Raw genomic sequence first — 27,781 nt, 5'->3', positions numbered from 1 at the left:
AGGGCATAGGCAAGAGAGAGGAGAGAGACTCCACGCAGTGATTATGTGGAGGGGATTTGCTATGTCTCTTTTCCTCCCCCCACCCCTCTTTCTTTGTCCTCTTTCTCCGTGTTCCTCTCTTTGTCCCCTTTTCCTCGTCCCCTTCTTCTGCATTTGTCTGGGAGGATCCTGGAGTGTTCTTTTGATCGACTCAATCTTTCTCTGGCACTTGAGTTCTGATTGGCTGAAGGACTTAGAGGGGAAAAAAAACTTTAATTAAGTAGATAATCTCTTCTTTGGAACTTTGGCAGCTCCATTTCACCTCCCCTTAACTCTGTTTGGGATCGCTTACACCCAAGGAAGTTGGGGTTTGAGGAGAATTCCATCCCACTACCACAAGGAGAATACTTCCCCATCTTACTGCTCTGACTCCCACGTTTTTAGAATTTTCTATCTCTGTCACTCCAGAGGATAATGTTGCTTATGAAGCCTTCTGTGTGCATCTTTCTTTTCACCTGTGTCCTCCAACTCAGCCATACCTGGTAAGTAACCTGGACTCCTACCTGGAACTTAGAATTAGGTAAATGCGTGTAATATATGAGAGAGAGCTCGTTTTTATTTCCAGAAACGTAGGATGCCTTGGGATCTCTCCTAGGAAAAAACTGTTCAATGGAGTAGGGCTCTTCCCATATTTATGGCTGATTTCAGTAAATCTTTAGACCTTTACCAATAGGAATGGATTAAAAGGTAGGGGTTTCCTATTTTTCTAAATTGCTATATCACAAATATTCTAAATATTGTTTTGGGGAGATAATAGCCTTTTTTCTTTTACCAAATCCTGATGTCAACATTGCGGAGAAGAGGACGGTGGTTCAAAGCAAGTTCTACTGTGTGTTGAATCTGATCTTTGAGGTGAGGGCTGGAGACAAAAATTTAATGGTATCTTATTCTGCACTTTCTGACTTAACTTTAATTTTTTCAAAATAGTCTAAGTAAGTGCTCATACCATCATTTCCTGGAGATTAAAATTAACTTGAGCTACTGAGTTGGCACTGGGTTAACAAAGATGTCTGAAATAAAATGTTTTAGAAATCTAAACTTTTCTACAAAATTATTTAATTTACTCAATTTGCAAATATTTCTAAACTGTTCAAAAAAAATGAGACATGTGAAAGTGCTTTGTAAACCATGAACCATTGCACAAATGATAAATTTTATCATCATTTCCACTTAGCTCTCAGAAACCACATAAAGTATCTATACATGGAAATATTAATAAGCTAGTGTGCAATAACATACAGACATAAGATCTAGGAAATGCATGTTGCTAGAGTGTTTGGAGTGTCTCCCCAATTGAGATATGAGTTCAGTCTCTTATCAGTTCTCATTTTGACCATTTATTTCCCCAAGCTATGAATCTAATTGCTACTAAACTGTTGAGGAAGCAAGAATAGGAATTTCTTTGCTGAAATCAGCTTCCTGTGCTAATTGAGAGTGTATTCTTATCATAAATGAGGATAGCCATCTTTATTAGAGTTGATCAGTATGCCAAATTAATATAATGATTTGCCAGTTAATATAATCCTTTGCAACACTTCTGATTATAAACGGAACCACCAAATAATTGTTCCGTTTTTAATTGGCATTTTAATTAAATATTGCATGCTCAAAAAAAAAAAAAAAAAAAAAAGTCTCCTCTCTCCCCGTCATGAGAACAAAAAGACAAAAGGGAGCGGAGACTATTTCAGAGCATTTCTACTGATGTTCATGGTATTCTTCAGCTGATTCAGTATCAGCAAAAGAGAAACACGAGATTCCTTTCCCCAGTCACCAGGGCAGTGTGAAGAATTGTTCTATAAAAAATACCTTTACTGTGTGATCCTTCCCTGCTGGAGGGGGTCATGTTCATTTCATTCCAATACTGACACAGCCACACTGAAAGGTGGCTGGGTTGCTTGTCTATCCAAATTCAAATGTCTGGATTCAAAAAGAAAGAAGAAAAAAGAGATGTGAAAGAAAGTTCTAATTTAAAAATAGGGTTTACGAAACCCCTTCTCGTTTTGCCTGACTTTGAGGAGAAAATGTACAAATCTCCTGTATAATGCAATTAGTTTTTCATTGCTTCTCCCGATAAGCCCCAATTTGAATTAAACATTTATACTTTGCCAAGAGCCTGTTTTTTTGGTAGCACTTGAAACGTGATTTTTTAATTTAACATTAAATCTTGATTATTCTTATAATGGAACTATCAGGGTTTTGCATAAGGTCAGCTTTCCCTTTGTGCCACGCAGAGAAATTTGACCAACTGCAGCCTTTCAGATGTTTCTCTTAATACTTCATTATCAACCTTTTATGTGAAGACCTCAAAAGCATTTAACAAATAGGGAACCACAATTTCTGCTTGGCTGTTCAATTGTAGTCTCGCCTGAAATTACTGTCGAAAAGAGTCCATCAGCAGAAATTCCTGGGCTTGAAAAGGATCGAATAAAGATGACAGGAACCTACAATACAGTTTTACTAGTTATCTCAGTGCAAAATAATTGGGGAGGGAAAAGCATTCTCCACAGTTTCCTCTTGTTGAGACCCTTCTGAGAGAATTATCCTTTAGTAACTTGAGAAAAATCTTTTCTTTGAATTTGTTTTTCTTAATCCTAATGGCTCCAAAAAGAGAGAGAATGGGAAAGCATGACACAGCCAAGCAGAGGGCGATGGCTATAACGGTGGCCAGAGATGAACCAATTTGACTTTCCGCTCCCAACACATTTACTCATCTGGAATGAATGGACCTAGAACATGTTTTTCCTTAAATGTTGCCTATATTTAACTCCAAATGATGTGTCCTAATGCTATCAGGTCTTGCCCAGCTCTGTCCATTTCTCACATGCCCTCTCTCTGCTCAACTCAATCACCAAATCAGAAAGATGCCTCAGGACACAAAGGTTTACTATGGCTCTGCTCACACTCTTTAACAGAGATCACTACCTTTACTCCTTTCCAAAGGATTTAAACAGGATCAGTTTCTTTCCTGCAGCAGAGCAAGAATTTATCTGAAATCTTTGGGTTTTAAAGCAGCTTTTGAAATACATCATCCCTTGGTTCTCTACATTTACACTTTTAGGGTAACCTTTCTACGACTCTTCAAATTTCATCTGATAATGACAGGCAGGACCCTGATTAACCAAGGCTTCCGTTATTGGATGGGGGAGGTCTTTGAATCCATAGTCTCACCAGGCATCTCTGATGGCTAAAATTATATGTGCTACAATTTTTCAAATGTATATTATGGCGAGTCAAATACATACTCCAATTTTTCAAATGTGTATTATGACCAGTCAAATACATACTCCTCTAAAAATTATGGAATTCATGGTAATTTGTTGTCATATTAAGTTTTGGTTGAGTTTTTCCCACAAACAGACACAAAAAGAACACGTGCAATGAAGTGAGGCGCTACTAAGCTTTGTCACACTAGAAAGGGCTTCTCATCCTCACAGAGGTTGGGAATGTCTGAAGTTAGAAATAAAATCAAGTGTGAAAAGTTGCTTTGGAATCTGGAAAATAATATGCCAAAAAAAGAGTCACATGACTGATAGCTTCCCTGATCAAAAAAAAAATAAAAAAAAATCATAGTCCATTAAAAAAAGCTTGGGGTTTGGGGAGCGGGTACCTCTGAGCAGGATCAGGTTAGCAGCTGCACCGTAAGAAGTTCTTCGAAGGGCTTGAGACATGATCAGAGAAACTTAGTTCCCAGTTTTGCCACTGATTCTCTCAACAACTTGAGCCTTGTGTTTTTCCCTTCCGAGTCTCTATTTCTCCTGCCATGAATAATAATACTGGTGATGACAATTCTTATCATCATTATCAATATTATTTACAAAGGCTATGAGGTCCTGGGTGGAGACACGTTATTATAGCTTTCCTCATGAAACCAGTTCGTATACGCGATCAGGAGGATGCTCTCCAGTGCATCTTTATAATTGTGTGTGTTTGTGTGTGTGTGTGGATGATATCCTGACATAAAGAAAGATCTCCTTTTTGTGATATTACACAGAGGTAAGTGGGGTATAAAAAAAGTACCAGAAGAAAAGGAGTTTCAATCCAAACCCTCTCTCTTCCATGGAAGGAGTTCACTTTTCTTTCCTTTACCCAGCTGGGACAATTGGTTTAATGCTGCTCTATATTGGGTAATGCTAGTCTCTATTGGAACTGTTAATAAAATCCCTTTTTCCTGGGCTCCATTTACTCTTTTCTATTTCCATCAGAGAGGCAGAGGAGAACTCAGAAAGCTTAGAAAGAGAGGTCAATACAATTTTGCTGAGGATAAACCTTCACTTTTCAGAAAGCATATTTTTCTTCCTAGGTAAAAGATCAGGCTAGGTTAACAGTTGGGGGAAACTCTGGGCTCCGTTCACATAAATAACTTCCTCCAGTGCCTCTCATTTGAAATATACCTACACGCCAATGACCCCTTGAAAGAAAATACCATTCACTCTGGACAGACTCTAGTCTCATTATAAGCCAAAATTTTATGGTTTGTTTTTCTTAATGTTTATTATAGGCCCTTGTTATTGATCATACCCTTTCTCTAGATATTTCTTAGGTCAGAGTTTTCTGTAGGCCAAGAGAAATCAGACCAAGAGGGAATCATTTAAATTCACCATTATCTGACCAGCCCAAATTCACTTTTATTAGTAGGTTGTTTTCCCAATTTCAGCATCCTTTGGTACCAGCATAGTATGAGGCTATGTTCCAGTAGTCTCAATAGACCCTGAAAGTAGGCCAATAGTTCAGTGTTTCTATGCAGCTACACAGATGAAATTCTTGTTTTCCAGGCCAAGCTTAAACCATCCTGCATAAGGAAGAATTTCCCCTTCATTCAAAACTGTAATTCTCTTGTATGTGCAACTATATATGGATAACAATTGTATTTTTTTAATAAATATTTTTTTACAAAAAAACACCCTGTAATTCTCCTTTGCTACCATAAATCTCAGTCCTTTTCCTTTACTCAGTATCTTCAGTTCATTATATTAGACTTTGAAAGTTCCATTCCACCCCAATACCCAGGATAATAAATAGCAAACCAATAGATCGTCCATATTATCCTGTCTGGCATTTCTTCATGTTAAACCAAGGTGTCTGGTGGAGCCCAGATTGCATAAATTATTGCTGTAAGAGTATTCTGTTGTTTAATTTTATATTATGGAAAAAAGTGTTTTTACAAAGATAGAACAGCATAAATAACAAACCCTCAAAACTCAGCTTCAACAGTTATCAACCCCTGGCTAATTTTGCTTCATCTATACTTTCTGTAGCATTTTCAACTGCATATATTTCTCCTAGTCTAAATCATCCAAATGCTACCATAGTTCAAAATAGGAAGAAGACGGGTAAGATAAGGAATCCCCTATCCTGTGTCTGAGAGATCTAGAGCCAGTAATTAGAGTGAATCTTGGGGGACATCACACAGATATGACCACTCTTGGGGGGGGGGGGATCAAGAATATAAATTAGTGAAAACAGAAAATTCATTCAAATACATATTTGAGTTTATTTCTGTTTGAGCTATGCTGGGTAGTACAGGCAACAGAAATTGATCATTGGATCAGATTGAGGAGAGAACATTTTTACCATCCATTGGACTTAGTTCCATTAAGTCGTGAAAATGATACCAGTGTCCAGGCTTGTCAATTTCCCTACCTTGAACTGTTCATCTCGTGTTTCATAGAACAATTCTTAGAATTACCATGTACACCTACTTTCTTGATCCTGACACAAACTGGGATTGCATCCATCAATGCAATTGAGAACATGAATATTTTCTGAAGTTTATACTAGAGGGACTAAGGTAACAAGATCAGAAAACACAGCAAAATGCTCTGCCTCAAGATCCTGGACCAGGTTCCTGCAATCCCAGGCTTTCTGGGAACAGTGGCTTGAGCTGTTCCTTAGCAGCTTTCTCTTAGAGACCACGGAACAGAGAATGAGTACAGCTTATTCCCAGTTACAGTCCTCATTTAAATGCTAAGCGTTCAAGTGCTTTTTTGTAGCTCAGTGTTTCTCATCAGAGTTTGCTACAGCACAAAAAGAAGGAAGGAAATTAGGACAGGGAAAGACAGCCTATCTCTCTGTAAAATATCCTGGAATACAAATGACATTTCATTCACTTTCAGGGGAAAAGATTATCCCTTGAAAACTTGTGATTTGCTTGGGAAGAAATCTGCCTGAGACCCATGGTACATAGTTGTCCTGTGGGCTATTATATGGTCTTTGCCAGTAATTGTTTGTCAAGGACTGGATTTGAGATAATGTGGGATTTTAATATAAATTTTAATATAAGGACTACTACTAAAATTGACACATCCGTTTAACTTTTTTTGTTCTTTTTAGCCAACTGGTTTATAAGACTTTTTATAATATATTTTAGGGCACTACATTATAATATAGGAAATTCACATTTATAAAAAAAATTTTTGAGAATGATTTATAGGGCTGAATTCCTTTTGAAGACTGAGATGGAATTTAAATCAGTGAAATAGCCATGGGGATATGACCCAAAGCTACACATTGCTTAATTTTTCCTTTTATAATCATCTTGGAAAAAAGCCATTACATGGCCCAAATTCTCACTGCATTATTCTCTCTTTCCTTTCAGTGTCACACTCCTTCAATGAGTCAACACTAGCTGCTTTTATTTCATAACTGTTCACTTGCTGTAATCTGGCTTCTGTTCCATTGTTCTACTGAAATAGATCTCTCCACTGATATCACCTTTGTTCCCTCTCGATACATTTTTAAGAAGGAGGAAATTTGTCTTTGTAATTCTGAATACTTCTCTTCCCTTCAAGACTTCAGGTATCTTGTGCCTTTTTCCCTCCTAATCCTTCCCCTAGATAAATAGGAAAGAGCCTGATTTCAATTAGTTATACTTTACAATGGATACGAATTAGTCACGCTGTTTACCCTTGGGAAAAAAAAATGCACTTTAAACTTAACTCTTTCTAATTGTGTGGTGAATTATTCCTAGCTTAAATATCCTCAGGTATTGCCAGAGCAGGTAGTGAAAAATTCTGGACCAACGGGATACTATTTCAGTTCTGAGTAAGGCCTGCCTTCTCTGCAATTGTGTGTATGTACATATTTGTGTGTATGTGCTGGTGCAGGTGTGCCCTGTGCGTTGTATGTTATAGCAGGTAGTTAGAATCACAAGGAAACTTGCTCAGAAATTGCTGTATTCAGGCTGTCCCCAGCCCAAGGCATCTTGCTAGTTCCATGAGGTGAAAAGCTGGCTGTCAGACAACCTTCTAAGAGAAAGTTGCTTCACTGGAACAACTTCTAGCTCCAGCTCCAGATAGTTTCCCTACACTGGACCCTCCCCCTTAACCTATTGCCCCCTTTCCCCTGTTCTCTCTCTGTGCCAAATCTCCAGAGGGAGAACTGCATCTATATTCATTCCTGACCATTTTTCCCTTCCCCTGGGCCATCACCCCAAATTACGGTAATTACGTGGTCTCTCCTGAAATAGGCCAACTAGAGCTTCATGACGCAGAGACTTTTTATGGACCTCAAGAGATGAGATTAAAGGGTAGGAAGAAGCCAAACCTGTTATTTAAAGACTTGTGGGGAAAGTGAAGAGAGGAACAAAGTGGGGGATCAGAGGGCACTGAGATGAAAGTCCTGGGTGTTGAGAAGAAAACACCAAATTCTGGAGATTCATATTCAGAACCTTTGCTTTTTAAAAACATGTGTGAGGAATGCAAAAGGGGAATCCTAACTTAAATTTAAGTTACATCAACCACTGGGATTCAAACATACCCAGGCACACTTGGCAAACTAGTGAGGCTGACGTGCAAGGAGCTCGCTGCATGAGACGGAGTGCTGTCCTGGGAGGGAACTCACACTGAGGGAGAGGGAGTCTGGCACACAGACTTGGCCTAGTAACAAGGGCTGGGTCACGCAAAGGGAGAAAGAAGTCTAAAGATAGCCTGGTGCTTGGCACTCCTGGTCCAGTGCCCATGTGTGTCGCAGGCTATATAGAATCAGGCATGTGTGCTCCCCATGGCAGCGAAACTGCTAACCGTACCATGTGATGTGCTACAGACTACCTTGTGGGCTGTGCTAGTTTGGAGAACAGCCTCCAAATAGGGAGAAATGGTTGAAACATTGGTTCGTGACTTAGACCTCTTGTCCACCATTAGACGTAATTGACAGACAATGGGGATTTGCAATTTTCTGTGAACTTCCTAAGGTGGTAAAAAACAATAATAACTAATGATTAAAAGTAAAAGTTTCTTCAAATGGTATCAAGTGAAGAGAAGCTTTGAAAATTAGAGTGCATGGGTATATTGATAATAAATGTTAGGTCAACAAACAAACGAAGAAAATAAACTTGGAGATTTTCCAAGAGCTAAATGAGAAGCTGTGGCATTTGAATTTGGGTTGATCCAAAGTCCCTCCCCTCCTGCTCCAGCTCCCTGGGGAAAAAAATGTACTGGTGACCAGACTGATGATGAAATAAGCAATTCAGGAGGCAGTATAGCCCAGGAGATAAGCTGCATAATACTGAAAGCTCTGGTGTTTGAGGAGCTATAGAGCCTAGACCAAGAAACTTTGCATTGTGGTTAGATTACAGCTAGATTATAACCACTAAGGTGGCAAGGTTAGACGGTCCCTAGAGCAGAGATGCACTGGGAAAATGATAGAAAGTGCGCGGGGCTGTGCTTTAGTGGTTCCCCATCGCCTAAAACTAATACACCTGTATCTGTTGTTCAACAATAGTTGAAAAGGTATTTAGTAATGAAGAGAATAGGAAGGATTTAGACACACATTAAAAGGAAGGGGAAAGAACTTATCAATGTTGATATTACAGGACTTGTGGCAGAAGGTAGTGAAGACCAGGACAGCAGGACACAATTTGGCTAACCAGACTAGATGAGAGTGACAGTGAGGCTACTGACAGTGAAACGTTATCGTGAGAGCTCAGAATGAATGATGGAGAGAGAGAGAGAGAGAGAGAGAGAGAGAGAGAGAGAGAGAGAGAGAGAGAGAGAGATTTGATTGTTCTCCCCAATTCTCACTATCGGTAAATTATCTTGGGAGAAGGAGAAGATGGCGCTAGAAGCTTGTAGGAAAAAGTATAGATCAAATAATGAATTAAAGACTCACTTCAGGATTGATGACAAGAGCAATGGTCTAAGAATGTAAAATACCAGCTATGGCAGCAAAGACTTCCACGCGTGGAGGTAGTTAGCATGTTTCCTAGAAGACTGATGGCCCTTAGAAAACACTCAGAATCCTTGTAAGTATATTTCAACCCACCTACCCCCAAATATTTTATTCCTGATATGGGGAAGATGGGCATAAACAGGTCAGCTGTCACTGCCAGGAAAACATTCTATAATACCAAGAAAAACTGCAGGGAAGGAAAGAGATCCGTGATTTTAGTGCTCAGTTCAGAGACCAGCCCCTCAGGGCAGTGACCAGTGAGAGCTCTGAGAGCTACCCAAATCAGAAGGTACTCCGTCCAGATACAAAAGAAGAAAATGTCCACCAGTTTATTACTGTTGCATTTGGAGCAGCCATTTTCCAGAAGATTCAAGCAGTAATTTGAGTCTCTCAGGCCTTCAAATTATTACTTAGGTATTAGATGCCTCCCTACTAGGTAGATGCCTCCCTATTAGGTTGGTGCCTCCCTATTCCCCCTCTGGACCAGTGTTTCTCCCAGTGGACTCTGAGGACCATCTGCAATACAGCCATCTCAGAAATGTGTACATGCAGATTCCTACCCCACACACACATGCACACACGCGTACACACACACACACACACACACACACACACACACACACATACACACACACTGCTCAACAAGAGTCTCTGGAGCTGGGGCCCAGGAATCTTCTTATTTAATAAACTCCCCAGAGAATTCGCATGCACTCTACAAGATAATCCATTTAGATTAATTTTCCAATGGGTTCAGCTTACATGGGCAGGTCAGGAGAATTACAGGCCCCAGGAGTTTATCTGCATACGTGACTATGGAGTCTTCCCAGGACAGCATCGCTCCAAAGGAAGAGATTAGAAGAGCTCCAGCAATGAAGCTTGTCACTTGAACCTGTTAGCAAGCCCCTTGGCTTCAGTCCACTGAAGGGGGCTGGAGGATGGCTAGGAGGGTATTATAAGCAAAAACCGAAAGAACTATTTTTATTAAAACTCTATAAGACTTTTGTACACAAATAGCAGTTTGGATACCCAAGTGGAACCATAAAACTCTAAAGGGGGCTAAAAGTCATTCATCCCTACATTTAAAAAAAATTAATAGACTCTGTGTTTTAGAGGAGGATTCTAGAAAACTAGCAGAAAACACAGACTTCCCATATGTCCCCTCCCCCTTCATCCCCACCCAGCTTCCCCCATGTTTAACATCTTGCATTAGTGTGGTACGTTTGTCCCCACTTTACTCATGCATAGAACCCAGTGTGAGCAGCAACAGTCTCCAAAACCATGCCGGGGGCTGTGGTGTCCCTCAGGTAAGGCAGAGTCTATGCCTGGCAGATATGGGTGCCTGGTGGACATGGAAAGGCTGGGGCAATGGAAGAACAGAAAAGCAGCTCAGACAACATGGTGGTTAACTGCGCTTGTTAATGAGGGAGACCTCTAAGAAATCGTATCAAGAACTTTTCAAGGAGCAGCATTCCCGGATTAGCAGATGGGAATAAGAGCAAGGCAAATATGGGCTGCAGAAAAGCACAGCACAGAAGGAGCAGATGCTCGAGAACCAAACTGACTAGGTTCCAGTCCTGGCTTTACCACTTAACCTGCTGTGTGATGCTGGCCAGTGACTCTCTGTTTCGGTTTCTGTGTCTATAAAAAGGAAGACATATAGTTTCTACTTCATAGAATTGCTGTGATAATTATGTAAGCTTAAAACATGTAAAGTACTTGAAACAGTATTTGGTATACACAGAATGAACACTCAATAAATAGTACAGTACCTACCCCATGGGGTTGTTATAAAAATTGAAAATGATGATACAGGTAAAGCACTCAGAAGGGTTCCTGACATACTCGATAAATGTTAGCTCTTATTGTGTGACAGAAGTTAAATTTTATATGGTGTCAGTATATACACTGGAAGACTAACAAAAGGAGAAGACACCAAAACTTTTATTTGGCCGTGTAAAAGCAAAACTAACTACAGTTATTTATGTAAATTGCTTACCACTGATGCCTCATTACTATGAAGTCCAGTAACAACTACACATAGCATTACGTGTGTCAGATCAACTTGCTACAAGTTTTGATCATAACACCAAGCTTTGTGTACATATGCTCAGCGTTCATTGTCTGTGGCTCTTGTAGGATCATCTGCTAATGGAGCACGGCCATCTCCTCACAGCCTTAGAAAATCAGTGGGAGCACTCGTTTGTCACGACTTCCCTCTCAGATCTGCCAAAATCTTTGTTTCAGCCCTTCTTGTTCTGTTGCATCTGATGATCTGATAAGCCTTCCATCGTTTTTCTAAAACTCTTCAGTTCAATGCATTTTTATAGAGTACTTATCAGGTTCAGTACTATAGTCGGAGCTGGAGGGGACACAAAGATAACTAAGACCGCCCCTACTTAGAGTCATGTATAAGGGAATAAAGGAAAGCCTTACTATGAGGTAGAAAAAAGTTGCTGTGAGACTTCAGGAAATGCTGACTGTGGCTTTTGAACAAGATACTTATTTAAGAATATGTGGGATTATTACATTATTGAGATATAATTCACATACTGTAAAATTCACCCTTTTAAGGTGCACAAAGCAATGGGTTTTACTATATTCACAAACTTGTACAACTCTCACTGCAATCAATTTTAGAACATTCTTATCACGCTAAAAAGAAACCCCATATCCATTAGCAGTCACTTCTCATTTCCCTCCCCTTAGTCTCTAGCAACTGCTATTCTACTTTCAGTTTCTATAGAGTTGCCTATTCTGGACATTTTTAATAAATAGAATCATATAATTTATGGTCTTTTGTGTCTGGCTTCATTCATTTAGAATGACATTTTCAAGATTCATCTGTGTTGTAGCATGTATCGGTACTTCATTCCTTTTTATGGCCAAATAATATTCCATTGTACAGATATACCACATTTTATCCATTTAGTCATCAGTTGATAGATACTTGAATTGTTTTTATTTTTTTGCCTATTACAAATAATGCTGCTGTGAACTCATATACAAGCTTTTGTTGGAAATGTGTTTTTAATTCTCGTGACCCTACACCTAGGAATGACATTGCTGGGTCATATGCTAACTCCATGTTTAACCTTTTGAGGAACTGCCAGACTATTCTCCAAAGTAGCTGTACCATTTCACAATCCCACCAGCAATGTATAAAGGTTCTGAGTTTTCCACATCCTTGCCAACAGCTGTTATCGTCTATCTTTTTTATTTTAGCTTAGTGGGTGTGAATTCTTGTTGGATTTCCCTGATGACTAATGGTGGCCATTTGTATATTTTCTTTGTAGAAACATCTATTCAGATTCTTTGATTATTTTTTACTTGGGCTATTTGCCTTCTAATTGTTTGGTTGTAAGTACTTTTTATATGTTCTGAATACAAGTGCCTAACTAGATATATAATTAAATATTTTCTCCCATTCTGTGGGTTGTCTTTTTACTTTCTTAATGGTGCCTTTTGAAGCACAAAAGTTTTAAATTTTGATGAAGTCTAACTTATCAATGTTTTTCTCTTACATATAGGTCTATGATCTATTTTGAATTAATTTTTGTATATGGTGTGAAATATTGATCCAACTTAATTCTATTGCATGTGGATATCCAGTTGTTCCAGCACCACTGGTTGAAAATACTAAGACTGGGAAAGATTTAAAAGAACAGCATAGGAGCGGCTGGTGAGCTCAGTTGTTTAGAGCGCAGCACTCTTAACAACAAGGTCAAGGTTGTTGGTTCAATCCCCACATGGGCCACTGTGAGCTGCACCCTCCACAACTAGATTGAAACAACTACTTGACTTGGATCTGAGGGGTCCTGGAAAAGCACACTTAAAAAGAAAAAAAAAAGAACAGCAAGAACAAAAGCATAGAGGCATGAATGTATGGATGTCCTGGTTCAGCTTGACTAGAGGACTGGACAAGTAGGGATATTTCATGGGAAATCAGGCTGGAAAGGTACGTAGGGTCAGGTTATGGAGCACCTTGAGTAGCAAGATTTGGAGAACTGTGTAAGCTTCTTGTACAGGACATCACAGTCTGGTTTTCAGAAGGCTGATTTAGCTGCAGACTATGCACTGGATTGGAATGGGGTGAAAACTGTAAGTAGAGAAGTCAGTGGAGCTTCTACAGTGGTCTAGGTTGGAGACCACAACAGAGGCTGAGACAGTGAGAGTCACTGAGACAGTGAGAGAGAAAAGAGGGAAGTGGTATGTGAAAAATATAATAGAGGTAAAATACACACAGGTCTTAATAACTGATTGGATGGTGAGAGCAGCTCCATTAACAAAAAACAGTAACATCAGGAAAAGTGGGTAGTTTGGCAGGAAAGATGAGTTAGCTTTTAGACATACTGTCTTTACAATTTGAAACATTCCCAGTAGAGAAGTCCAGTGTTCATTTGGGAATGCAGCTCTGGATCTCAAGATAGGAGTCAGGGTTGGAGGCAAAGATTTGGGAGATGTTGCATAATCACGGTGTTTAAGACCATGGGCATGAATTAGGGATTCTCTCCTATTTCCCTATCTCTCCAGATAGCTGCTGCTTCTGAGTTTCCTCAGATGATACTCCTTCCTTCTCCCACCCCTAAAAGGAAGTTCCTTCATTCAACAAATATTTATTAAATGCTTGCTATCCCCAGGCACTGGGAATACTTGGTGAACAAAACAGACCACAACCCCACCCCTGCAAAATCCGCCTTAATGAAGCTTACAGTCTAATGGGAGCAGGCAAGGGTAAAAAAAATAAATAAATAAAGATGTAAAACATTGTGTTCTGATGATAAAAGTGCCGTGGAGAAAAGAAAAATGATGAAACAGAGAAGGGGGATGGAAGGAGTTGCAATTTAAAACAGGATGATGAAGGACAGCCTCAAGGAGAATGACACATTGATTAAAAAGCCTGATGCAGGTGAAGGAACAAGCTATGTAGACATGTGAGTCAAATGCATTCCAGGCAAAGAGGACAGCAAGTGCTGGAGTCTGAGGGTGCCCAGTATGTCAGAGGAACAAAGAGATGTGGCTACAGCAGAATAAGCAGGGGAGAGTAGTAAATTAGGCCAGAGGCATAACTGGGGGCTACATTTTGTAGGATCTTATAAACCATGGTAAGAATTTGGCTTCTGCTCTATGTGAAATAGGAAACCGCTGGAGGATTTTGAGCAGAGGATGGAAAAAAGTTAATTTATATTTTAAAGGAATCAATCTTTAAAGCGACCAATCATTTTGAGAGTAGCATGTGGGAGAATGAAGGTAGAAGGAGACCTGTTAGTAGGCTTTACCAATAATCCAGGCAAGAGAGGATGACAGTTTGGACCAGAGGGATAGCAGTGAAGATGCTGAGAGCTGGTTAGAGCCTGGATATGTTCTGAGCTGGAGCTGGCAGGTTCGATGACAGATTGAATACAGGATGTGAGAGAAAGAAAGGGGTCAAAGGTAGCTCTAAGATTTTTGTCTGACAACTAAAAGGAACTGTCCTTTGCTTAGGTGTGGGAGACTGCAGAAGGAGCGGGTTTGACATAGTGTCAGTGAAGACCAGGAGTTCAGTTTGGGATGTATCAGGAGTGTAAGTTTGAGATGGCTTTTAAACACCAAAGTGACATATCAAGAATATAGTTGGATATGCAAGTCTGGAATTCAAGAAAAGATCTGAGACTAGTTGGGAGGGTTCGGGAAGGCATAAACCCTTTGAATGACACCCAATGGGGGTAGTATCATCAGCAACTGTACATATGGGGAATGGGGGGCTTGTACCTCCGTCTAGGAGTGTGCTGCTTGCCTCATGTTTATAGAGCTGCCTCCATCCACTAAACAAATGTTATATCTTCCATTGTTTGTTAGTATCTTTCCTTCAATCACTACTGTCCCTAAGTGGTACTGATACAAACACCTCAATAATTCCTTCTTCTTTGGCGCTCTTTCTTTTTTCTAACATCACACACTCACTGTGTTTTCTGCGATCCATATTATGTTTTTATCTACCTCCCTCCCCCAAAAAATGAAATCTTGCCTCTGTCTTATTAATCAAGAACAAGAGCCTCTTCCTTTGGTGCTCACCACAAGGACATACAGTCTTTTTTTCTTTCATTGAGATAAATTGGCATATCACATGATATTAGTTTCAGGTATACAACATAATGATTCAATACATGTATATATTGTGAAATGATTATCTCAATAAGACACAACTATTGCAAGTTTTTTCTTAATACTGAATATTTTGGATATGAGTATGTCAGGCATATGGTTCAACTATGTCTGCGAATAACTCGAGGGTTAACAACACAAGTCAATTTATGGGAAAATTGTCCAAATAAGGCCTTCGGCAGGTGCTCAATTAGATATGACTGGTTAATCAAATGGACTAGATCAGCATGTCATACAGACCGTTACGTATTGTAGGGCCTTCGAGGAGAGAAGAACCCTCTAGTATCTCTGCTCATCATCACTCCCTGTGATTCCAACTTAGTATCTTCTCACAGGAAGTCTCTTTACCCCAGGGTTATGGCACAGCTTTCTCTTTCCTCTGCCATTCAATTTTTGTTTTGTTTTCTTTCTTGATATTGTCTGTCTTGGGGAACAGAAACTAGCCACTGTCTGGTCTGGTAATGTCCAAGAGCCTTTGAAAGTTATTCCTAAGATAAAGATTGCCCTTCTGAGCCAGAGCAAGCTTAGGCTCCATTCTCTGAGGCAAAGAAAGGGCCTGGGTGACTTTTCTGACACTAGTCTTTCCAGATCAGAAATTTATCTGCAAACCCATAATGGCTTTGGCAATTGTGAATTCATTTAAATAGTGTTGAATGCATTTTTTCGTACTTTGCTGGTACTGCTGCCCCAAGTGAGTAGTGCTTTTTAATCAACTTAATTTCACCTGCCAAGCTTTAAAAAGTGGGCTTTAGTTTTGCTAGACTCCGTAGTCTTTTACGATTTTCTAAAATTCCATTACATATTTTTTCCAAAATCTTTTTCACTTTCTCTCATATGGCAGCCTCCCAGTTTATTACTAATGTTTTTCAGAAACTACCCACATTTTAGGTGTTGTGTGTATTTTGTATAAAGAGAGTCAGCCAAGCTCTTTCGCCCTCTGATAGGAAACTGAACTTTCTCAGTCTATTTCATTCCCAATCTGCTTTCTGACGATGGCCAGCATCTTGCTGGCCTTTAGAACTGCAGGGTACACTGAATTTCATGGTACAATATATAATGATTCCCATATTATTTTCTTCCATGATAATGCAAAAAGAAAGATAATAGGTAGCATGTTTGTGTTAATTTTCAAATGTCTATACTGAAGTCCATTTGCCAAATCTCCAACACTCCGGATTACATATGCATACATTGTATTTTTCATTTTTATATAATTATAGACTTACAGAAGGTTGCAAAGAAATGTGCAGGGAAGTCCCACGCAAGCTTCTCCCAGTGTTAACATCTTACAACTATAATACAATATTCATAAAGCTTATTCAGACCACGAGTTTTACATACACTCATTGTGTGTGTGTGTGTGTGTGTGTGTGTGTGTGTGTGTGTGTGTATAGCTTGACATGATTTTTGCCACATGTATAGCTTTGCATAATCACACCACAATCAAAATACTTAACTCTACCATCACAAGACTCACTGGTGTTATCCCTTTATAGCCAAACCCATCCCCCATCCCTAACCCCTGGCAACCACTAATCTATTCTCCAGCTCTATACTTCATTCCTTCTTATTGCTGAGCAATACTCCATGGTAGGGATGTGCCACAGTTTTTAACCATTCATCCTCTGAAGGACATTTAGGTAGTTTCCAATTTTTGATTCTTATAAATAAAGTTGCTGTAAGCATATGCGTACAAGTTCCTGAGTAAAAATAAGTCTTCATTTCTCTGCAATAGATGCCCAAGAGTGGAATTGCTAAATCGTTTGGCAGTCCATTTTTTGTTTTTGAAAGAAACAGCTAAACTATTTTCCAGAGTCAAATTGTTTTTGGAATTTTTGTTTTGTTTTGTTTTTGTTTTTGGAATTTAATTATGACTCGATCCCTAAAAAGATAATTCACTGTTTACCTCTTTCTGATTAGAGAAGTATCCCTCTCAGAGTACAGTGGAGTCAGACAGACCTGGATTCAAATTCTGCTTCAATCACTTATTAGCTGGGAGAGCTTAAACAATATATTTTAATTTGGTATTTGCATTCCACAATACCTCTGGGCACCAGCTGCCACGTGGCTGGAGTAGATCAGGTAAGCCTGCAGGGATACAGGGGTCAAAATTCAGACTCCCTATTTGTCTCAGATTCCCTATTTGAAAAACAGGGATAATAATGCCTGAGATAGTAAGGATTTAACAACATCAACATGTAAAAGACTGAGAGTAGAGCATCTGGTACACAGCAGTGAGTTAATGCGAGCTCTCTTCCCACCCTGGCAAAATAATGATCAAACATTATTCCCAACATTTTTGCTATTTGAAATTTTAAAAATCCAAAGGAAGCATAATACTAGCTCTTTTTGTATGTATTCTTTTTTTTACTAAATAAATTATCTTTAGTAGATTCCTTAGGCATAACCTTTTCTTGGCAAAACCATTTTCCCTTTCTTCCTATCAATTATATTTCCTGAAGCAATCCTTACAGCTTTTGGCAGCAGAAGTGACTTGGTGCATCTGCATTATGCTCTGTGGTTTTCTCTCTCCTAGGTCAGTTAACAATTTCCTGATGACTGGTCCAAAGGTAAGAAAAAAACTTCCTTTGATTTCTTTGGATTTCGCTAATCTTAGCTTCTTGGCTGAAGACCACACATGCCAATTTCTTTTTATTATATCCACATCTTTTGTTATGCTCTATCTATTACAGACAGAAAAACTGTGGCACAGAGAGGGTTAGGGGCACATCTCAAACCACATAGCGAACAAGTGACAGAGCCAAGACAAGAAGTCAGGAATATTGATTCTGAATTTATGGGCAGAATGTCCAGAGCCAGAAAAGTCAAAAGGCTTTCAGCGTCAGGCTGCAGTCACAACCTTCTCAGTGCAGTGGGGGGGATGCAGTTTTCCATCTTCAAAGTACCGGCATTGTACTGCATTGTCTCTAAGAACATTCCCAGTTCCAAAATGGTCTTTTCTAAGATAGTTATGAGATGAGAACCATGGAAAATTCATGAATTATGTAATTTGGGATCATTGTGAAGAGGCAGAATATAGTGAATAGCATGGTGTACAAAGATGTAGTGAGGTCTACTGCCTGAGAAAACTGAATTTCATTCCTACTTCTACCATTCGCTAGCTGGGGGACCTTGAGCAAATCGCTTTAGTTCACCTCTCTGAGCCTCAGATTCCTAATCTATAAAATGGTTCTTATTTCACAAGGTTATTTGTGATGTTAAATGAGATAGCATATTTAAAGTGCTTACTCTGTCATTATTTTGGAGGGATAGGAGAGTGGGCAGGAAGGGAAGGGCTTGGCCACTTTAGGGCAAATGTCTCCCAAGTCCAGCTGCTGTGAGTCTGAATTTTGACCCCTGTATCCCTGCAGGCTTACCTGATCTACTCCAGCAGCGTGGCAGCCGGTGCCCAGAGTGGTATTGAGGAATGCAAATACCAGTTTGCCTGGGACCGCTGGAACTGCCCTGAGAGAGCCCTGCAGCTGTCCAGCCATGGCGGCCTTCGCAGTGGTAAGGAAAGCCTCGGCCACAGCTCCCGGGACCCCCTGGCCACAGGTTAGAGCCCCACTCTCCAGGGATGGCCCCCTGCCTCCCTATACCCTTATTCCTCACCTGGTCTGTTCTCAGGTTATCTCCCCCTCTGGGATCTTCTCTGTTCCTTTTCCAGTTCCCTTTTCCTACCTATAGAACTTTTTACTCTCTTCCCCCAAACCCTCATTGCTCAATGAGTAGACCTTGCTCCACCCCCAATCCTATACCACCCTTGGCCTGCTGGTTGGCAAAAGCCTTCCTCACGATACAGATAACATCAAGAGGTAGGTAGGTAGGGTTCATAATTCCTCATGCCTCTAAGCCCCTTCCTTCAGCCGGCTCAGCAGAGAAGTACGAGGCAAGTGGGAAACGACTTGGAAACCAGAGTCCCATGGAGAAGATAAAGAGCAGCTATGCCAGGAAATGAAAGAGCTTCAACGTTCTGGGAGGAAGTGGGGATGGGTCCTTTACAACCTGGACTTCAGACTCATCCTCCCCCATTTCTTCCTCAGGCTCTTTCCCGCCTAAACCCTTTGCAATCATGAACTTCAACAAAAATCTAGCCACCCAATCACAAAATATGTTACCTGAAAAGATGGAAGGGGCAAGAGTAGGGCTGAGACCAGGGCTGGAGTAGACCCTGGAAGAGAGTAAGGTACATTATAAAGGTGGAAAAATAGGATGGAGCTGGGAAAGGAGAGTATAATGATTATATTGAAGGAAAGTAGCATGACTGGTATTTCTTTGGGTTGCAACCCCTCCCTCTAACAGACCGAATTTTTGGTTCCTGCCAGCTAATCGGGAGACAGCATTTGTACACGCCATCAGTTCTGCTGGCGTCATGTACACTCTGACTAGAAACTGCAGCCTTGGGGATTTTGACAACTGTGGCTGTGATGACTCCCGGAATGGGCAACTGGGTGAGTAGTGATATTGGGGGTGGGTCCGGCAGGCCAGTAAATTTCACTTAAAGAATGAAAAGCAGGGGTGGCCAAGGGGCTCAGTTGGTTAGAGTGTGAGCTCTGAACAACGGGGTTGCCGGTTCAATTCCCACATGGGCCAGTGAGCTGCGCCCTCCACAATTAGATTGAAGGCCAATGACTTGGAGCTGATGGGCCCTGGAGAAGCACACTGTTCCCCAATAAAATTTAAAAGAAAAAGAATGAAAAGCTTGGTGGGTAGCTGGGTGGGGTGAAGAAGAGCTGTATTCTTCCAAATCTGAGGAAAGTTTAAGCCCAAAACCTGTTGTGACAAACCAGGCTAAATGTTGTGTGGGCCCTTCTCTCACTGTTTTCTTTCATTTAAACATAATGATGATAAAGGAACAATGCTCCCTGAGGATTCAATCCAGTCAATCTCTCAAACACAGGGGTGACGTCCCTCCATGTTGTCTATCTCTGTCTCCTTTCCACTCTTTACCTCCATTGTCCTCTTATCCTCTCTGCCCTCTGGTTCAACTTCCAATTTGGTTGTCCCATATTTTTTCACTTGTTCCTCTCTATCCCCCTCAATGCTCACGCTTTCCTCACCTTTTTCGCGCCTTGCGTCCCTTCCGGAAGTCAGTCGCTGGCAGGCACGTGCACACTCTGCCCAAAGGCCAGAAACTGTGTTTAAGGAGAGGAGCGCCGGTACCTTGCAGAGAATCCACTCGGCAACTACTTATGTCATGGAGTCCTGAGCAGCGGATTGGCTGAGGCTGGACGTGGGCGCGCAAAAATGGCAAAAACAAACCTAGGCTGAAACAAATCATGAGTCTGGGCTCTCGCCCAGCTCTAATCTTTCCCCATCTCATATCCCCTCAACCTGATTAGAAACAGCCGCCCAGGAGGATCTGCACCACCTGCTCAACGACCTTTCCTCGCCCTACACTTTTCCAGGAGGTCAAGGCTGGCTGTGGGGAGGCTGCAGTGACAACGTGGGCTTCGGAGAGGCAATATCCAAGCAGTTCGTCGATGCCCTGGAGACAGGACAAGATGCCCGGGCTGCCATGAACCTGCACAACAACGAGGCCGGCCGCAAGGTGAGTCCTGCAGCCCCTGGGGTTAGGCAGCTGGCTCCTTGCATTACCAGCCTTAGGTGCGGACAGCTCTTCATTCATGTAACAGTTTGGGAAAACGAGGTACTAAGGCGGCTGGCCACATAGACTGACTAGATGCCTCGCAAACCCCTCTCTCAGAGGCAGAGACTCCCCACGCGCTTAATCATTGGCCCGCTCACTCCTGGCTCTCTCCCAGGCGGTGAAGGGCACCATGAAACGCACGTGTAAGTGTCACGGCGTGTCTGGCAGCTGCACCACGCAGACCTGCTGGCTGCAGCTGCCCGAGTTCCGCGAGGTGGGCGCGCACCTGAAGGAGAAGTACCACGCAGCTCTTAAGGTGGACCTGCTGCAAGGTGCTGGCAACAGTGCGGCCGGCCGCGGCGCCATCGCCGACACCTTCCGTTCCATCTCCACGCGGGAGCTGGTGCACTTGGAGGACTCCCCGGACTACTGCCTGGAGAACAAAACGCTAGGACTGCTGGGCACCGAAGGCCGAGAGTGCCTGCGACGCGGGCGGGCCCTGGGCCGCTGGGAGCGCCGCAGCTGCCGCCGGCTCTGTGGGGACTGCGGGCTGGCGGTGGAGGAGCGCCGCGCAGAGACAGTGTCCAGTTGCAACTGCAAGTTCCACTGGTGCTGCGCGGTCCGCTGCGAGCAGTGCCGCCGGCGAGTCACCAAGTACTTCTGTAGCCGCGCCGAGCGGCCGCGGGGGGGCGCGGCGCACAAACCCGTGAGAAAATCCTAAGGGTCTCCTCTCCCTGCTCCTTTCCCCGTTTTTCCTTGGCTTCTTTTAGAGACCCCAGTAATAGAGGGACCTAGGGAATGGAGATCCCGCACTCCCAAACCTAGGCATCCCGAGCACTCCCAAACTGCAATCTCCTGAGTTTGTCACTTTCCAACCTGTTTCTCCAATTTCGCTGCGTTCCCTGGAGCTGTCTGAAACGTCCTCACCGCCCACACTTAGATCTGAGAACTCTGAGATTTTGAGCTACTGATCTTCCTTGGACGAGGATGAGAATAGACCTTTCCCCCTCCGCTTCCTAGCTACCCTAACGCCGGACCTAGCCTATGGAGCCCTAGGAACAGGAAGACCCCTTCTCAAATATGCAGGGCCCGCGGGGTAAAGCCATGGCTTCTCTTGCTCATTTTCTTGCCGTCCACCCCATTTTCTGCTGCCAGGTCCTAACACAGCCGCATCTTCCTCCTATAGTAGAGCTACTCCTGTGCTTGATTCCCTAATAACTGTTGGCATCGACTCTCCCGGAATCTCTAATGTTTTCTCTCCCCTTGCCCCTTGCCCTCTTTCCCTGAAGAGAAACTGAGAGAACTGGCCCAGGAAGAAGGATGGGGACTGGTTCCTAGAGGCAGGGGTTGAAGACGGGGGAAGTGAAAACCCTAGAGTGCTGCCTTGCAAAAAACGGAGGGTGCTACTTATCTTTGCATCCCCATCTCTAATGGACTTGACCAGTGGGGTAATGATCTTCCTAGACAATCATCTGAGGTGCTGCACAGACCCACAGTGTCAAGGAACTAGGTCAGGTCAGATTTGCAGTCATTTCCTACCCTTTAAAGTAACCTTCTGTCCATTTCCTCCTAGCATCCAACTTTACCTCTTCTCCTTCCACACAAAGGATCCCTGTTCCTCTGAGCCAAGACTGAGCTCAATAAAGCCAATTTCCATTCGGACCCTGGTTTGCACCTCTAAAGGCAGGTCATAAGGAAGGAGGAGTTAGGAACCTTCCTTTTCACTAACCTGGTTCTCAAACAGGCAGGATTTAGGGACTTCGGTATTTTCCTTCAGTAAGTAAACTTCCTGCAATGAAACTGTTGCTAATAGGAAGTTCAGCACCTTCAATTTTTAATTTATTGCAGTCACTATGGTACATGTCTTTTTTCCCCAGGTATTGAACTCATTCTTGGAGATATAGGGGAGGGTGGGTGGAAGCTATAACCTGTAGGCCCTCCCTTTATTCCCACCTTGCCAGAATACCATCATCCCGAGAGCCTTACTTCCCGATGGCCTGTTAGCCTGGCCTGCCTGAGGCTAATCTGCTAAGGATTAGTAAATCATCCACATCATTCTTCCACTAAGACATTCACTCAGTAGCTAAGAGCTTGCTGCTTGTGGTGCTTCAGTCTCCTGGTCCTCTTCTCAGAGAGAAGCAGTACAGCTGGGACTTGCTTATGAGAGGGTTCTGGGAAGGGAAGAGCCAATCCCTGACAGATCTGCTGCAGCCTAAGGAGCTTCCCAGCCATTCCCCTTCCCCTAGGCTGGTCCTGGGTCTGCTCTTCAGGACCACAACTGGTCAAATGCTAGACAACCTCATCTCACCTCTCCCAGAGCAGGAAAGAGCACAGAGGAGGTGTGGCCCCAAGTACGTAACAGGGGCTGAGTGAGGCTCTAGGGGCCAGCCTGTGAGAGTGGAAGGGCCCCCATATCCAAACTGAGATGGTGGCCAAGTCAGACTCCAAAGCCATGGCTTCATTCCTACACATCTTCTGGGCCTACCAACACTTACTGAGGAGAGAGGTTCCCCTTCCTCCTTTATAGGGGACATACTTCCCTTCAGGGCCTCCTAGTGCTTTGGTTCCAGCTCTATCAGCATAAGACTTTTGCTTCTTCCCTCAGCTTTGATCTGGGCCTCTTGAGTCGCCCAACTTTCCCTTCTTCCTTCATGAAGCAGCAGCATATACCAACCTCGCTGTCCCCCTTGGCAGAATTATTTGATAATGTACAGTAAGAAAACCTGGCAAGAGCTAGAAAATATAAAAGGACAAGGAAAGGAACGCTGCATTCTTGTAAAGGAAAGCTGCATTCTCCAGGAGGTCTCTCAGCAGAAAAGTAGGGGAAACTATTGTGCTTCATGTTTGATAACTCCAGGTCAGTACTCTTAAACATGTCATGCTGCCAGGAAGTTCTTTCACACGTTATTGTTTTGTATTCCCAAATGGATATGATTGATACCAGATTCATTTGAGTTCTATAAAAGAAACATTACTGAGCTACCTTAGACCTTTATTGCTTTCCCCACTCCTGCATTATCCCTTCATGCATTTGTTCACTCAGCAAACACTGGAGTGGAAATAGAGTGGTGAACAACACACGGTCCTCCCTGCAATCATGGAGTTTAGGTTCTCTCTTAGACTCAATCACCAGGGTTGTGTTCTCTTTCACAAATGAGGACAACTCCAGAACTAACAGCTACTTGGGAAGACACGTTAAGGTCAGCTAGTCAAACTTTTGTTTTATACATTTAAACTGATGCCAAGATGTCTGGCTTGTTCCACCAGCTAGTAAGTTACCGTGGGGTGCGTACTGCAACCCAGGCCCCTTCCCTCCTCTAGTGTGCTCTTTAGGAGCCCATCTGGAGTCCTCGACCAGAGGACAGAAACAGAGGGAGGTCCTAAGAAGTGACAAGGACACTGGTTGGGGTGGTGCAAAACACTGTCCCTTCCTGTCCCTGGCCCGTAAGCATACACACAGGCAGGGTTTTCTTTTCTTGAAAAGAATCCCAGCCTCAACTGGCCTGAGCAGCAGGTTAGGGCAAAGACAGAGACAGGGTCGTGCTCAGTGCTGGTGGTGCTGGTGGTGGTGGGAGGGGAGGGCAGGCCAGGGCACTCGCCTATTGTGGGTCTGGATTGGATGCTTCCACTCATTCATTTCCTTTTAATTAACCCGCATTCCTGGAGGAGAAATATTTATGTTGGCTCCCATAGAGGCAATCTGAAGACTGGAAAGAAGGGGGAAGAAAGCCTGCCTTCGCAAAACAATATCTCTAAAGAGCTCAAAAAGAGAAAATAAGAGAACAAAATGCCATTAAAATAGCCTTCTACCCCCACTGGAGTCAATGAAAACTTCATTTCACATGCTAATCCCCCACTCCGCCCCCTTCTCTTCTCACAACACCTTTTCCGAAAGTGTTTGGGAAAAGTCTCCGCAGTCAGTACACAGCTCCCTGCAGCTCAGACTTCTCCTTGTGTTAGTTCAGGGCCCCAAGTGGGGCTCTCACTCCAGCAGCGGCTTTTTTCTCCCCCCCTTTAATTTAAACAAAGACTTCGGAGTTCATCAACCTCCCACTGAAATTCACAGCTGCTGAACAAACTAATCCCCTCTCCCGGCCTTTCTTCCCTTCAATGGGCTCTTGGCTTCAAAGACACTTTGGGAAAGGACTTTGCCGGGGCTCACACTGCTTCATCAATAGAAGTTAGTGCAAGTATTATCTGAAGAGCAAGTGGCTTTACAAACAAATACTGCCTAACAATCCCTTCCTCCCAAACACACACATCTAGCCCACAGACATGATGGGATCTACAACAGGATTAGAGATCGTACCCCCTGGCTTCACACCCAGCCCCTTTGTGCAGCTGAGCTCAGCCCTGAAGTGGTGTGGGGAAAACCCTGGTGCTGACTGTCAGGCACGAATGGAGACACACACACACACACACACAGCAGAGTGGCCACAAATGCTGTAAGGAGGGAGTCTATTTCAGTGACACCCTTCTTTCTTCAACTCTCTTGACTCCCCATCTATCCCGAAGCCTCTCCCCTGCTTTATTAGGGTGCAGGGAGCAAGAACAAAGACAGGAATAGAGGTAAAGGCAAAAGAGGACTCAGAAAACAATTATTGGGAGATGACTGAGGAAACCAAATCAAAGCAGCTTTATTGCACATAAGTACATCAGTGCTTCAAATGCAGCATCCAACCAGAAAGTGAAGGCAGCCCTGAGACGTGTGGGGGTTGAGGGGGAGAAGGGCCTCCAACCCTTGAGGAGCAATGCTAGAACTAAGTCTTTCAGTGATATGGTTCCTATTCCAGAACTGGGCTTATACTCACAGAATGAACGGTCTAGGGCCTTGGGCCAGGGCTCAGACAGGTCAAGTCAGGGACCGTTCCCCACAGGCAGTGGTCCCTCTGCTCCTATCTCATAGGCTAAGAAGCTCCCAGCAAAAGGAAGTGCACCCCTTCCACCTTCCACCTAACCTCGCCCACGCTTACTAATGCTGGTCGATGAGAAGTTCCTTTTGATAAGGGCCAAAACTTGTTCTCTTGGTTCTGCTCAGTACCCATCCCTCATGTCCATGACTTGTTCAAAGGATGAACAGTCAACTCTACCCCAGCCTCTGGCACTCAGAGAAATATGGACCTGGAAGTGCGAAGTCAGAGGCAAGGAGAAGGTAAGGTCAGGCTCATAACCCACAGAAGGGGAAAAACAAAGACCCACAGGCTGGGTACAGCAGAGGTAGACTTGGAAGTAATGATCCTGCTCACCCTCTCAGAAGCCACTTAAATAGAATATCCTTGGGGGAGAATACACGCTGCCCCAGGTCCTGTGGGAGTACAGTATTAGGGAAAGTACAGAACTGGCTCTATGCTCGGCCTCAGAGGCCGAGTGAGTCTTGGGCAGATCCTCGGTAGCCAGGCACATAGGGGTAGAAAGCAGGCACTCTGCTGGTTTGGAGCCAAGCCTATAGCATCATATGCCTGACAGCAGGAAAGAGGGTTGGGAAAAACAAACAATCTGTTCCAAAGTTCCCTTTTCTGCAGGGACGAGTTAAGTAACAGCAGAAACAGCCTCCTGGTAAGAGGCTGCCTGGCTTACACATGCAGCTTATGAGCAATGGTGAGAAGAGCCTTCAGGACAGGCATGAAGCTGGAGACCTCGCTGAAGCGGCTGCAGCTCACCACCTGGGCATGCACTGCCAGGCCCTGCTCAAAGCTTCCTGAGTCCACACATCGGGCAACCTCGTGGAGCCCAGCCAGGACGTGAGGCGAGAGCTGTGGAGGGATTGGCCCTTAGGTTAGGAAGCCGAACCCCAGCCCCTACCCTGGCAGCATGAAGGGATAAGACAGGACTTAAGTTCTGGAGCCTAGCCCAGGCAAGGTGGATGTATTCTGTGGGGAACCCAGTTCGGTGAGACCTAAGGGGAGGGGACTCTGGGCTCCCTTTGGCCATGGGTGATGGTGGAAAGGCAGGAGGCAGAGGAGTACCACTAAGTGTACCTACTGTCCCTTCGCAGACCTTCTCATATAGACTTTCTAGACGGTGGGCTGCTTCATCCAGCTTCCGTTTTGTCTTCTGCAAGGAGGGAAATGGATTCTGACTGCAGCCCCTAAGCCTAACATTACACAGGACTATAAAGAATCACAGTAGATTAGAGCTAGAATGGCTTAATACTACTTCTTTCATTTCACAGAAGAAGAAATGGAGGCCTGAAGAGGGTAAGTGACTTGCTCAAGCTGACACAGCCAGTGAATGAATGGCAGGTTTCCTTACTCCTGATTTCACCCTCCTACCAGTATTCCCAGCTGTCTTTCCAAGAGTTAAGTCTCAATGCTGCTGGGCCCTGCTACCAAGGAGCTAGACTTCAAACCAGACCAGTTCCCCCACCCCCATGTTCCCCCACCCTGCCCAGGATGGACATCAAATAAGTATAAGATACAGACAGCATATCCAGGGACAGTGAGGAAAGAGTCACACAAAGAAGTGATCTCCAGCTAAGTGGTCCCAGAATCAGCTATGGAATGTGAGGAGGTTCAGACTTACTAAGTCAGTGGCAGACTGGGAGCAGCGTTGTAGAAGCGCTTCAAAGCTGGTCTTCAAGGACTGATGCTCTGGGGGCAGCTCCTTCCTGTCCATCTTCTCTGGTGGCCGTTGCTGAGGGAGGAGCAGGAAGAAAGGATAGACAGGCAAACTGTCCTCAGAGTTTCCCGAAGGACCAGTCCTCAGTGACTCAGCGTCACACTGCTCCCACTAGAGCAGAGCAGAGTTGGGGAGGGGGCGCCCTCTGCAATAAGGACATTTGGTGTCTGCCCTCTCCCTGTTCCCAGCTCAGAGTCTGCCTCCACCTTGAGGAAGAAGGCCCATCTA

The 27,781-nt window shown here is 43.4% G+C and overlaps 2 protein-coding genes and 1 long non-coding RNA gene across 15 annotated transcripts in view; 1 reads left to right on the top strand and 2 right to left on the bottom strand.

The window, feature by feature from the left end:
- The window catches only part of LOC141572910 (uncharacterized), a 62,533-nt gene extending 41,779 nt beyond the window's left edge, over nucleotides 1–20,754 (bottom strand). For 2 of the 3 annotated variants that reach the window (XR_016018896.1, XR_016018895.1), the window contains exons 1-2: nucleotides 20,406–20,754; nucleotides 19,464–19,516 (exon numbers count right to left, since the gene is read on the bottom strand). This is a non-coding gene — a long non-coding RNA (uncharacterized LOC141572910). Of the gene's footprint in view, nucleotides 1–1,845; nucleotides 1,957–3,646; nucleotides 3,776–19,463; nucleotides 19,517–20,405 lie in introns of those variants that run through there. The other variant, XR_012498462.2, reaches the window with a different exon arrangement.
- WNT8B (Wnt family member 8B) lies at nucleotides 164–23,917 on the top strand. Its single transcript, XM_019724907.3, has 6 exons — nucleotides 164–521; nucleotides 17,882–17,915; nucleotides 18,717–18,855; nucleotides 19,671–19,796; nucleotides 20,754–20,896; nucleotides 21,111–23,917. The coding sequence occupies exons 1-6, from the start codon at nucleotides 454–456 to the stop codon at nucleotides 21,654–21,656; spliced, it is 1,056 nt and encodes a 351-aa protein (XP_019580466.1). The 5' UTR covers nucleotides 164–453; the 3' UTR covers nucleotides 21,657–23,917.
- Nucleotides 23,918–25,548: 1,631 nt separating this feature from the next.
- SEC31B (SEC31 homolog B, COPII component) overlaps nucleotides 25,549–27,781 on the bottom strand; it is a 29,506-nt gene continuing 27,273 nt past the window's right edge. For 5 of the 11 annotated variants that reach the window (XM_074339186.2, XM_074339188.2, XM_074339187.2 and 2 more), the window contains 3 exons: nucleotides 27,458–27,568; nucleotides 26,918–26,989; nucleotides 25,549–26,688 (listed from right to left, as the gene is read on the bottom strand). In XM_074339186.2, the coding sequence (XP_074195287.2) occupies nucleotides 26,509–26,688; nucleotides 26,918–26,989; nucleotides 27,458–27,568 (363 nt within the window). In that variant the 3' untranslated portion in view covers nucleotides 25,549–26,508. Of the gene's footprint in view, nucleotides 26,689–26,913; nucleotides 26,990–27,457; nucleotides 27,569–27,781 lie in introns of all 11 variants that reach the window. The other 6 variants (XM_074339191.2, XM_074339193.2, XM_074339192.2 and 3 more) reach the window with 2 other exon arrangements.

This window comes from Rhinolophus sinicus, chromosome 15, assembly GCF_057876585.1.
Source record: "Rhinolophus sinicus isolate RSI-liver-muscle chromosome 15, RSI-T2T, whole genome shotgun sequence".
In the NCBI taxonomy this organism is placed as follows: Eukaryota; Metazoa; Chordata; class Mammalia; order Chiroptera; family Rhinolophidae; genus Rhinolophus; species Rhinolophus sinicus.
The sequence above is the reverse complement of the archived record's forward strand: the minus strand, read 5'-3'. Positions and strand labels throughout refer to the sequence as shown.

Coding starts and splice junctions, on each gene's coding strand:
- WNT8B (XM_019724907.3), top strand. CDS start 454: ATGTTGCTTATGAAGCCTTCTGTGTGCATCTTTCTTTTCACCTGTGTC. Junction 18,856..19,670: donor CCATGGCGGCCTTCGCAGTG/GTAAGGAAAGCC, acceptor GGTTCCTGCCAG/CTAATCGGGAGACAGCATTT. Junction 19,797..20,753: donor CTCCCGGAATGGGCAACTGG/GTGAGTAGTGAT, acceptor ACACTTTTCCAG/GAGGTCAAGGCTGGCTGTGG.